Source organism: Saccopteryx leptura, chromosome 4 (assembly GCF_036850995.1).
Source record: "Saccopteryx leptura isolate mSacLep1 chromosome 4, mSacLep1_pri_phased_curated, whole genome shotgun sequence".
Lineage (NCBI taxonomy): Eukaryota > Metazoa > Chordata > Mammalia > Chiroptera > Emballonuridae > Saccopteryx > Saccopteryx leptura.
Genome location: NC_089506.1, coordinates 12,525,619 through 12,538,642, shown reverse-complemented (window position 1 = coordinate 12,538,642; position 13,024 = coordinate 12,525,619). Strand labels below are relative to the sequence as shown.

Here is a 13,024-nt window from a genome sequence, read left to right as displayed (position 1 = left end):
AATACAAAAAAAAAAAAAAAATTAAAATTAAAAAAAAGCTGACCCTTTGTGGAGCAAAAAGAAAAAGAAAAAAAGAAAAGAAAAAAAGCTTTGTGGCACTTGTTCATCACTCAGTTTTAAGTTGACTTCACTAAATCAAATTTTGGGGGAGTCCATACAAAATATTTTGGAGTATACATTTTTTAAAAAAAATAATTCTGTCTTAACATTGTCCTACTTGGAGAAACCACATCAAGAGAGCAACTCTCTCTGAGAAAACCAACAAAGATATTGGCATAGAATACAGGAATAAAACCTCGATGCTCATTCGCTCTGAGCCATTTTATAATGTAAAATATAAGTTCTGATTTAATGTCTAAAAGGCGATTTTGGTCCTAACTATTTAAATATCAAAAGATAAACTGGGAAAGTGTGAAGAGCCACCGGAGGGGGTCAGAGACACTAACCCCTGCTCTCTGAGATCTGAGTCAGGAGCACCTACCGGGATTGACTGCAGGTCTGACTAAGGCTGATGGGTCCTCGAGCCCACGAGCCCCAGGAGGGAAGAACGCGTGGGCTCACACAGAGGCCGATGGGTTCAGCTCGGCTACACCGGTGTCTCCCTTGACAACGGGAATGAACCCATGGTCACAGAGAGCACATGTTCTAATATGGGACTTGTCATCTCTCCCCTCAACTGTCTCAATGGACTTGAGCTGGTGAGCCTGTGTCTCATCCTCTCCCTGTCCCTCCCTCACCTTACTGTCCTCAGGTTCTCGATACACAAATGATCAAATCCTGTCCCCCTCCTCCCTGGTTAAAAGCCACCAGTGGCTTCTAAATCTTCACACCAGGTCCCAGCCTCCCTTTCCACGGTCTTATCACACCCCTCTTCCCCGCATACCCAATCCAGCCGGTTCCCAAACACATCCTGGGTCCCATGACTCAGCTCATGCCCTTGCCAGGGAGGAAGGCCTCCTGCTCTCAATGAACCCCCTACCCCACACTCCGCCTCTGCAACAGGGCTTGTGCAAAGCCTCCTCACGGAGAAAGCTCTCACCTGCTCACAAGGCAGAAGTAACTGTTTCTAGCTCACTGTCCTCATGGCACTGCCCACATGCTTAGTTCTGGTCAGTTTCCCAGAAAAGACTGCATGCCTCATCAGTCTCTACAACCTCAGGAGTGGCAAAGATGGACACAGGGAGGCAAACCCCCGTAACCTGTATGAGGTTTAATGTGATTCTCTCAAACTATTCAGCACAACTTTAAAACCTGACTAGTTTCTTGTGCACACATATCCCCTTTTTTTGGTCCTGGAAATCAAAAGTCTGAACTTTCTTTCTACAATACCTGCCCAGAGTAGGTTATTGCTAAGTATGGATTTAGATATTCAAATGAAAACAACTCTTCCTGTTTGGGCTGTTTAATTCCCTGCTTCCTGTTGAATCCCGTAATCATCTCCTTGTCCAACACCCACCTGGAATTTTAAAGTTGGCTAGAACCACCTACTTTGGGGATCACAGGTACAGAAATGCTTGCCACTTTAATAGAAATGTTTCAAGTTACAAAACAAAGTACTTGCTCATCATCAGCTGGGCCAGAGAGGGGCGCCTGCACAGTCAGTCCTCTCTCCAGTCCTCGCTCCGCTCTGAGGTGCTAGCGCACACCCAGGGTGACAGAATGCAGGGCCATTCCTCTCCTTCCTTACTGTGAGGATCTTACAGAATCATTTTATTAACTCTCTCAAAAAGACCGCCTGGAAAACAATCAAATTTTGTAAATAATACATTACCATAAGAAAAAAAATTAAACTGGCATTTGCTTACCACTTATTTAATAGAGCGACTGGAGACTGATGAACCTAACCCAAGTTCAAAGAGCGGGACTAGAATCCCTTCCGTAGTGATCATCTATGGGTCTGGTTTCCTGGCTGTTTCACACTCACGAAGTAATTAGCCAAAATCACAAAACAACATCCAAGTACCTGATGGTCATGTAGATGGTACAGTCTGGGGGACCAGTAGAAAGGTATGCTGCGAGGAACATACTACTACTAATAAAGTATCAGAGATGGTGGCTCCCGTTTGTGAATGTGAACTGGTCAGATTCCAGGGGATTCCTATACAATGTCACACCCTCTTTTCAGAGCGGAGTTACAGCCAAGCACCCTCTTGAGTATACACTTGGGTTTTTCGTTTGTTTGCTTTGGGTTTTGTTTATGTTTTTGTTTTCTGAGTATATCAACTTCTCAACTATGGCCGAAAATTAAAAATTTCAAAGCTCAATGAAAGATCTTGCAACAAAAAAATCAGGAAATCTTTGCAGCAGACACTGCCGTTTCTTTAGGGAATTTTTATGATAGATAACACTCTCCCAGACAACACACCCTTTTAGCATCAGTACTGAAGGAAATTTCAATTGTAGAAGACAGTAGTCGGGCTGGTCTGCTTACACAGATAATTATATAATACGTGGAAATTTCTAGGAGGGATCCTGAACCTCCCAGAGGCAGCTCAGAAGGAAGTTACCACGGGGACCCCAGCAGGCATCGCTCCTGCTGGTTATCTGATGTCTCCGTTTTAGGAGGTACTCAGTCCCTCTGCTTCCAATCATGGCACTGAGTTAAGGGCCGAGCTAGCTGGCAGTGCAGCTGCCACACCCACCAGCTGCTGGTCACCCTGAGACGCTTCAGCTATCTACCCAGACCTGCGCAAGTCAATCAACTACACCAATTTGGAACTCTTACTGCCAAAATATTTTTCTTTGGTTAATATACAAATCACCAATACCTATGAATTTACCAGTTCTGCTCAAATGAAAAGGAATATAAGCAATTTAAATATTTACAAATCAAATGATATTGATATAATGTCTGGGATTTCAAAATAGTGGAGGGGACACACAGGTATAGATAAAATAAGACTGGCCACACGCTGATAAATTTTGAAGTTGGAAAAAAGTTACATGCAGGTTCAGTATACTGTCAGACTATACTATTTTTATACATGTTTGACACTTTCCAAAATAAAAAGTAAAAATAAATAAATAAAAGCGTGGCATCGAGTTTAAAGGAAAAGTATTAAAAAGCAATCTATAGAATGCATAGCTACGACCCCACATATTCTTACTTCCTGCGCACCAGAGCAGACTCTCAGAGGCATTCATCCGGGCCCTTGACTAAGGCAGCTTAATTACAAGGACGTTATTGAGGTTTTTGCTAAAGTCAATAAAAGAGAAAATTAGGGCACCTTTTGAAATTAGGCACAGGTTGCAAAACAAACAAGATGTAAGCCTTACCAGTTTTGTTTTGTTTTGTTTTTTGGTCTATTCCATTCAAGGGAAGCTTTAAAAAAGATTTCTGCTATGCAAAAACAGACAAAAACACAACCAAATAAAATATTCTATAAGTTTGCCATATGAACAGAGGAAGACACATTAGCGAGTAAAAGCTAATCCTTCAAAGGAAAGCAGCTCAGCAACGAAACAGGCTGCTTTACAATCTTTTCGCTTCTGAACTTTTGACCTACTCCCAAATGTCACGAAAGAATTTCTAAACCTTGGCACTAGAAAGAATGCTTTCTTTCTTGAAATCGGTTCATAAAACACAGCTATTTGCTATATGTGCGTTTAGCCACTGTGCCCGAGGTACAAAACTAGAGACTATGTTTTACAAGAGATGCAAACGGGGTTTAGAAAATATATAGGAAGCGGTGCAGTAACAGCTAGTCAAGCCCCAAGTGCGCAGCGGGAAGCACCTATCCCGCTCTCTTCCCAGGTACAGTTTTCTCTTTTGTTGAGGAGAGGACTTTCCTGTCCTCGTGTCCCTTCCTTCCCTCAGTACACAAAATGAACCGAAGAAAGATACTGACAACGAAATCGACAGCTCCGCCTCTCACAGAAATGCCGGCGCTTTAAGGCAACCAGCTGCAGCGTCGCGGCACGCGTCCCCGGAAGGGACGTCCCGGGGGCCGCCGCGCACCTGAGCCGCCCGCCGCCGCCTCCCGCGGGAGAGCCCGTGGCCACCTGATGCTACCCGTGTTCTCCCGACTTCCCTCCGACTCACTCCGCTCCCCCTGGCCGAGCGGCGCGGAAAAGGTGGACCCGGAGCGGCCAAGGACCCGCCGCCGCCTACCTGGCCAGCCCCCGGCACCGCACCGCCGCCAGGGAGGCCCCGCGGGCCGGCCGGGAGCCGCGTGGGGAAGGGTGCAGAGCCGGATTCAGATGCCAGGCGGTGCCTCACTCCCGCGCTCGCAGCCGGCCGCCGGCCCCTCCCCCGGCCGGGCGCGGAGGTGGAGGGAGGCGCGCGCCCGGCGCAGCGGCCAGTGCGTGCCCGGTGCCCGGTGCCCGCTGCGGGCTGGGGGCGGGACGGGGCCCGCGGCGGCCGCACTCACCCAGGCAGCGGATGTGGAAGCCCGAGGGCGGCCGCAGCGCCCGGCGCGCCCAGCCCTCGCGCAGCGCCTCCAGATGCTCCTCCTTGCCCTGGATCAGCAGGACCTGCTCGTCGATCCAGCCCAGAAAGAAGGTCTCGGCCACCGCGGCCGTGACCTTCTTGTTCCAGAAGTGCTGCATGTTCTCGGCTTTGAAGTCGGCGAAAATCTCGTAGCCGATGTGGTGGCGCGCGAGCTGCCGGGGCTGGGCCGGAGGCGCGGGCGGGCCGGCCCCGGATCTCTCCGCTGCCGGACCCCCGGCCGGGCCCAGGACGATGGCCAGAGAGTGAGGCGCGATCTGCAGAAACTTCTCCATCTTCAGAGGCGTGGGCGCCCGCCGCGGGTCCCCGTCACCGCAGCCGCCGCCTCACGCCGCCCCGTGGGACAGCCGCGGGAACGTCGCTGCGGGACAAGCCGGGAGCATTAGTGCCCGGGCCGACCGCGCCCCTCCCCTGCGCCCCAGCCGCCCGGGACGCCCCGCGCAGAGCCCGGGCGCAGCCCGCTCGGGCCGAGGTCTGCACGCATTACCTGCAACTCCGGACCACCCTCCGGGCACCACTCATTTTCCCGCCGCGGCACCCTCGCCTCCCTCGGCGCCCAGCGGCCCTGGCAGGGGGCGGAGACGCAGGAGGAGGCGGGCGGTTCGCGCCGAGTCCAGGGAGCCCTCTTGGCTGGACTCGCCCAAGCAATCCCCGCAGACCGAGGTGGGAGGTGATCGAGGTGGCACGGACGGCGCGGGCGAGCGGGTGCGTTTGGGTGGCGGTGCTCCGGGGAGACCCGGAGGCCCTAGGGGACGCACGGCGACTCTTGGAAGACTAGATTCCAGAGCTGGGTTACGCTCCTCCCCACGCTCCACCTCCGCCGCCACCCCCCACCCCCACCTCCTGCTGAAACAAGTGGATTCGCTAACCGGTGGATGTGCCCTTTGGAAGTGGCTTTTTAAAAAACTTAGTCAACCAGGAAAAATTGTCATCTGTTCCTGATCCCAACGTCGGCGGTACTCTCTTCTCCTATCTCCATCACGTACTGTGGGCAGACTGAGGAAGAAATCCAGTAAATCCCAATGTAACTCCCCGTTGACAAGGGGATGCAGAAATTTACCTGGAGAGGTACAACTGTACTTTTTTTTAAAAGACAGCTTCATTAAGCTTGTTTTTGTACAGAGATTCTGTTTTGCTTATTTTTCATTGAGAAGGATTATACAGGCTTACCTTAGAGATATGTGGGTTTGGTTCCAGACCACTGCAGTAAAGCCAGAATAGCAATAAAGCAAGTCACACGGTTTGGTTTCTCCATGCGTTTAAAAGTGATAATTGCACTATATGGTAGTCTATTAAATGTGTAGTATTATGTCTAAAATAAACCCATGACCATGTACATATCTTAATTTAAACACACTTTCTGGCTAACAAATGGTAACCATCATCTGAGCCTTCAGAGAGCCCTAATCTCCTCCCTGGTGAAGGGTTCTGCTGACTGATCAGGGCCCTGGTTAATGGGGTGGCTGTGCCAATTTCTTAAAATAAGATGACAAAGTTTGCCACTCCCATTGATCCCTCCTTTCTTAAATGAGCTAGAGGCTGTTTGATAGCATTTTACTCACAGTGGAACTTTCAAAATGGTGGAGTCAATCCTCTTAAACCCTGCTGATGTGTTATCAACTAAGTTTATGGAAGGTCCTAAATCCTTTACTGTCGTCTCATCAGTCTCCACCGCGTCTTCACCAGGAGTAGATTCCATCTCAGGAAACCGCTTTCTGCCTGACCTGTGGTGGCGCAGCGGATAGGGCATCCACCTGGAGTGCTGAGGTCACTGGTTCGGAACCCTGGGCTTGCTCGGTCAAGGCATGCACAACGAGCAAGCAATGCACAACTAGAGTGTAGCAACTGTGAGTCGATACTTCTTGTTTCTCCCACCCCTTCTGTAAAATCAACAAATAAATTCTTTAAAAAAGAAAGGGAGAAACCACTTTCTTTGTTCACCCATACGAAGCAATCCGCACAGTTCAGGTTCTAGGATGAGATCGCAGAACTCAGTCACATCTTCAGGCTTCGGTTCTAATTCTAGTTCTCTTGCGATTTCCAGCACACCTGCAGTCACTTCCTCCGCTGAAGCCTTGAACCCTGCAAAGCTCATCCATGAGGGCTGAAACTTAGTTCTTCCAAACTCCTGTTCATGTTGACATTTTGAGCTCTGCTCATAAATCACAAATATTCTAAATGGCATCTAGACTAGTGAGACTTTTCCAAAAGCTGTTCAATTTATTTTGCCCAGATCCATCCGAGGAATCACTATTTATGGCAGCTATAAGCCTTACAAAATGTATTTCTTACATAATTAGACTTGAAAGTCAAAATTACTTTTTGATCCGTGGGCTGCAGAGCGGATGTTGTGTTAGCAGTCTTGGAGACAACATTAATCCTGCTGGACATCTCCGTCAGAGTTCTTGGGGGGTGACATCTATTGTTAGCGAGCAGTAATACTTTGAAAGGAATCTTTTTTTTCCTCAGCAATAGGTCTCAACAGTGGGATTAAAAGTTTCAGTAAACCATAATGTAAACAGACGTGCTGTCATCCAGGCATTGTTCTTCCACTCACAGAGCATGGGCAGAGTAGATTTAACATAATTCCTAAGGGCCCTGGGATTCTCAGAATGGCAAGTGAGCAATGGCTTCGACTTCAAGTCACCAGCTGCATCAGCCCCTTTAACGGCGTCAGCTTGTCCTTTGGAGCCAAGCACAGATCTCTCCTCTCCAGCCATGAAAGCTCTGGAGGGCATCTTCTTCAGATATAAATCTCTATTAGCTACATTGAAACTTTGTTGTCTAGTGTAACCACCTTCATTACTTATCTCAGCTAGATCTTCCCGAGAACTTGCCGCAGCTTCTACACCAGCACCTGCTGCTTTCCCTGCACTTTTATGTTCTGGAGACAGCTTCTCTCTTTAAACCTCATGAACCAACCTCCGCTAGCTTCCAACTTTTCTTCTGCAGTTTTCTCTCGGCCTTGCCAGACTTGAAGAGAGTCGGAGCCTTGCTCTCGATTGGGCTTTTGGTGTAAGGTCTCTCCGAGGGGATGGGCACTCCCTCCTGCCCAAAGAACGAGAAGGAGGCCAGCTTGCCAAGACTGCCATGATCACACCATTAGGGTCACTTTGGTGTGAGGCTTTGGTTGTGGCTGGTTTGATCTTCTAGATAGACCATCACAACGTCCTCAAGATCAGCAATAAAGCTGTTTTGCTTTTTTTATTATTTGTGTGTTCACTGGAGTAGCACTTTCCATCTCTTTCAAGAACTTTTCCTTTGCATTCACAACTTGGCTGTTTGGTTCATTCTTGGGGTACAAGAAAGAGGCCTCGCTTTGGGCCTGTGTTGGCTCTCGACATGCCTTTCTCACTAAGCTTCATCATTTCTAGCTTTTGATTTTAAGTGAGAGCCCTGCGACTCTCCCTTCACTTTGAACCAGAATTTGCCCCCGGAACGTAGCTTTCTTTTCTTCCCCAGTTGGTACCTCTGCCCCCACCCACCCCTTCTCAGTCTCCCCCCTTGGCAGCCCGATCCCCAGCTGCTGCAGCAGCAGGGAGCCAGCGCAGAAATGAATTCCTTCAAATGCTGTTGTGAAGACAAAATAAAAAACCAGTCAGGGAAAAAGAAATAGATACAGGGGAAACGATAACCAAGGAAACAGCCAGAGCCTAACTGTAGCATGAGATTCGTGCTCTGAACGTGCGGGACAGGCGCAGTGACAGAGGGAAGCAGGGAGGACCTGCAGTGGACAGGGTCCTGGGGGTCTCTCCGAGGGGATGGGCACTCCCTCCTGCCCAAAGAACAAGAAGGAGGCCAGCCTGCCAAGACTGCCATGATCACCCCATCAGCGTCACTAGAAATGCTCTGCTGTGTGTCACATCCCTTCAGAAAGGAGCTTGCCTACCTTACCACCAAGGAAGGGGCCAGCGGTGCTTGGCAAGGGGCGAGTGTTTCCTTCTCTAGGTTCAGTATCCAAGGCCTTTGTATCGTATTGACCCAGGTAGTGGAAGACTTCCTGGTTATGTTCCAAGGAAAAGTACTCGACACTTATCAAATGCCTCATTGTTACCAACCTCAACAAGGAGGAGAAATTATTATTTTAGTTTTTCCAGTGACAGAGCTGAAGTTCACAGATGTTCAGTAATTTTCCCAGAGTCACAACTAAAAGCAGATGACCGGCAGGCTGGAAGCTGAGCTCTGGGACGCCAGACCCCGGGCTTCTTCTGCACCCACTGCAGCCACCTGGGAGCCCGCAAGGTAGATCGGGGTTGCATCGCTTGGGAGAAAGGCTTGCACCAGTTTACCGGAAACAGGAAAAACAATGAACAACTACTTGACCATCTAATCAAATAAGCAAGCCTCAAACCCAACTCAGACACCCTGGGGAGAACATTTGCCTCGCTTGTCTCAGTACTGAAGTTCAAGAGCAGGTGGGATTTCACGCAGTGATGAGGCGCTGCCAACGGAATTCTTTCTCAGCGTTTCTGCCCACGGTTTGCACTCCGCTGCCTGCCGTTCCTGTGGGGAAAGAGGGCTTTGCTAACCTTGCTCTTGTCCAAGTTTATCAACTGCTGGTGTCCCCCAGGGATGTAACAGAAGCTCAGACAGTCACCACTCAGGGAGGTCCAGTCCAGCCCAAGGGACTTCAGGTTGGGCTTTCTCTTTGGGGCAGATGGTGTTTTCTAAAGACGGTTGCCAGCAGTATTTCCCATGTGCATGCATTTCTACTCTATGCCCCTGTCACTCCCTCAAGCGGCAGTCTCTCTCTCCCTCTGCACCTGCTAGACTCAAGCCCTGGAATTGTTGTAACCAGAAGAATAGAGCTGAAGCGATGTTGGGCTGTTCCGAGCACACACCCTATTGGCCTCCTGGTCCTCACACGAGCCTCTTGGAAGCCGGCCACCATATAACAAGGCCAGTTACCCTGAGATCATTGTGTAGGGAGGAAGTTCAAGCTAGCCACGTGGGGAGGGTGTGGGGAGAGAGAGCGCAGGGCTGGTCAACTCCCGCTGTTCTTGCCGTCCCTGCCCAGGTGCCAGACACGTGACTGAGGGAAACAGTCTGGCCCCAACAGGCGCCAGGTTCAGAAGAACCAAGGATTCAGGCTGATATCCCGGGTTGATCTGTCCCAGACATCTCTGGGCATTCATGTCACCCCGGAGGAAGCTCCCAACTTTGTGTCGCAGAGGTGAGCCATCCCCACCGTGCCCTGCCTGAATTCCTGACCCACACAAGTGTGACCATAATAAAGTGGAAGCCAGTTTTTTATTACCAAGTTCTGAGATAGTTGGTTTCAGAGCAACAGATGATTGGACCACTGTTGATGCTGCAGTATTTGCATGCTTCTTGTGAAAACCTAATTAATGTAAAAGATTCAAAGCAGAAAGGAATATTTCAATGACATCCTGATTGTGGCATCTATAGAAAGTCAATTTCTATGGGCCCTGGCCTGTTGGCTAAGTGATAGAGCGTCAACCTGGTGTGTAGAAGCCTCAGGTTCAATTCCTGGTCAGGGTACACAGGAGAAGTGACCATCTGCTTCTCCACCTTTCTCTCTCTCTTCTCTTCACACAGCCAGTGTCTCGATTAGTTTGAGCAAGTTGGCCGCAGGCACTGAGAATGGCTCCATGGCCTCGCCTCAGGTGCTAATCTTGCTCAGTTGCCAAGCAACAGAGCAGCAGCCCTAGATGGGCAGAGCATCGCCCCATAGGGGGCTTGCCGAGTAGACCCCAGTCAGGTTGCATGTGGGAGTCGGTCTCTCTGCTTCCCCGCTTCTCACTTAATAAAAAACAAAATAAAATAAATTTTTAAAAAGAAAGTCAACTTTTATAAAGAAAAAAGGAAGTCCTGCTGTTATTTTTAGATCACAAGTCTTGTGGGTGGATTTAGACTCGTAAGTCCATAATTTAAGGCACCCATCGATGAATGTGTCAGAAACAGTAACATCTGCACAAACCACTCAATAAAACCTTGCTGCAGTAGGAGAGCAGAATTTCCACAGAGCTCCTGGAACCATGGGGTGGCCCCTTGTTCTCACTGAAAGCCTCATACGGGGTTCTTTCAAGGGCAATTGATCCACCTACACCCTTACTTGTGCCACACCAGTTACGTGGTACTGGTGATTTTGTTTGATGCTCAGGACGACATGCTGACCTACTAGCTGGAAAGAAGAGCATTGATTACTGATGCCCTAAATCAGTGGTCCCCAACCTTTTTTAGGCCACGAACCAGTTTAATGTCAGAAAATATTTTCACGGACCGGCCTTTAGGGTGGGACGGATAAATGTATCACGTGACTGAGACAAGCGTCAAGAGTGAGTCTTAGACGGATGTAACAGAGGGAATCTGGTCATTTTTAAAAAATAAAACATTGTTCAGACTTAAATACAGTGTGTCCGTAAAGTCATGGTGCACTTTTGACCGGTCACAGGGAAGCAACAAAAGACGATAGAAATGTGAAATCTGCACCAAATAAAAGGAAAACTCTCCTAGTTTCATACCTATTCAGTGCAGTTCGATGTGGGCTCCATCTGTTGCTCTGCACACATCCAAGCGATAGTGAAGTTCTTAAAAATACAGCCACTAGAGCATCTTTTTTTATTTTATTTATTTAGTTATTTATTTATTTATTTAATTTTTTTACAGGGACAGAGAGAGAGTCAGATAGAGGGATAGATAGGGACAGACAGACAGGAATGGAGAGAGATGAGAAGCATCAATCATCAGTTTTTCGTTGTGACACCTTAGTTGTTCATTGATTGCATTCTCATATGTGCCATGACCGCGGGCATTCAGCAGACTGAGTAACCCCCCGCTCGAGTCAGTGACCTTGGGTCCATGCTAGTGAGGTTTTTGCTCAAGCCAGATGAGCCCACACTGAAGCTGGCAACCCTGGGGTCTCGAACCTGGGTCCTTTCGCATCCCAGTCCGACGCTCTATCCACTGAGCCACCGCCTGGTCAGGCAATATAGTGAAGTTCTTGCCACACACAGGTAAGGATGTCTGGTGTAACAGAGTGAATAGCGTTTCTGATTCTCTGTTTTAAGTGATTAATGTCGTGGTGCTTCGTTATAAACGCGCCATATTCACATTGCACTTTGGTCACGGATTCGAATTTAGCGAGCCACAGAACACACTGAACTTTCCTCTGTACCATCCACATCTCCACTGGCATGGCCGTGGGCTGCTCCGCTGTATACACGGTGTTACATCATCATCTGCGCATGCGCACATGCTGCCACATTATCTTACAGAAACTGGGAGGGTTTTTCTTTTATTTGGTACAGATTTCACATTTCTATCGTCTTTTGTTGCTTTCCTGTGACCGGTCAAAAGCGCACCATGACTTGACAGACACACTGTATAAATAAAACGGAAATAATGTAAGTTATTTATTCTTTCTCTGCGGACTGGTACCGGTCTGTGGCCCGGGAGTTGGGGACTACTGCCCTAAATTACAGGCCTGTCATCGCTCGTCCCAGATTAATAATAAAAATAGCTAACATTTATACAATGTTTCCTACGTGTCACGCACTTTAGGTATATTCATTCATTTAATCCGCACGACAACCCTGTGGGGTAGATACTGTTGTTATCCTGCCTTGACAAATGGGAAACTGATTCGCAGGGAAGTTAAGCAACATGCTCAGGGGCACAGCTATTAAGTCACCAAGGCGCGGTTCAAATCCAGGCAGTCTGGCTTCAGAGTCTGAGCTTTTAACAACTACACTGCAAGGCCCCCCACCCCACTCCTCTGTGGTAGTTAGTGACCCTCTGGTCATTGTAGCCGCACATGTCTGAATCACTTACTTGAGACTATGGGCTACAATAGCCTGTGGTTGAGTATTAATTTAATATTGAGAAGACTGGAAAAGTACATCATATACTTCACTTCTCCGACATCCTACCAAAGACACTTACTTACCTTAGCCAGGACCTATATTGATCTGCCTGACAGGGAGGATGTTTTGACAGCCTGAAACATTTTCTCAAAATGACTCCAAGTATTCCAAGGTGCTGCTCTGATTCCTCACCCAGTTTTCCCCAAAGAATTAATCTTTCTAGGACAAAATTTAATATTGCCACCACAATTAAGAGCCCCATATAACCTAAGAATGAACTCGAAATGGTTCTTGAGATACTTCTAATAATGCCTCTGTTGACAGCCACCCAGCCATGTCCCCTCTGGCCTCTGGCCTTCCCACGGCGGGCCACGGCATCTCACTTACCATGGCAGAAGCCCATCCCAGTCCAAAACCAATTTTCAAAAAACAATGTGCAAAATATATGCTTTATTTGTTTTGTTTTGCCTTATATTTCTGTTAGTGGTTTGTTCGTGTTCAATCTCCATAGCTGTGCACGGAAGCAATGAAGAATAGAAATTAGTAATACATTTCCCCCATTAAAATATTTTACTCTTTTCCTGCCTGTTATTGTAAACCCAACTCAAGACACCCCAAATTTCATGCTAAAGCTCTTTTCCACTTGAACAAAAATTTCATCAGCCCCACCAAACCATTGTCTTTTTCTCGTGAAATGTTTAACAACGCTGGATGTCCACGTCATTGGCACACACGCCTCAGACTGTAACTG

General features: G+C 48.2%; 1 protein-coding gene across 5 annotated transcripts in view; it reads right to left on the bottom strand.

Moving 5' to 3' along the window:
• STOX2 (storkhead box 2) overlaps positions 1-6,405 on the bottom strand; it is a 222,565-nt gene extending 216,160 nt beyond the window's left edge. Inside the window, exons 1-2 of one of the 5 annotated variants that reach the window (XM_066380145.1) lie at positions 4,935-6,403; positions 4,371-4,808 (exon numbers count right to left, since the gene is read on the bottom strand). In XM_066380145.1, coding sequence (XP_066236242.1) covers positions 4,371-4,722 — 352 coding nt within the window. In that variant the 5' untranslated portion in view covers positions 4,723-4,808; positions 4,935-6,403. The other 4 variants (XM_066380147.1, XM_066380144.1, XM_066380150.1 and 1 more) reach the window with 4 other exon arrangements.
• Positions 6,406-13,024: the final 6,619 nt, after the last annotated feature.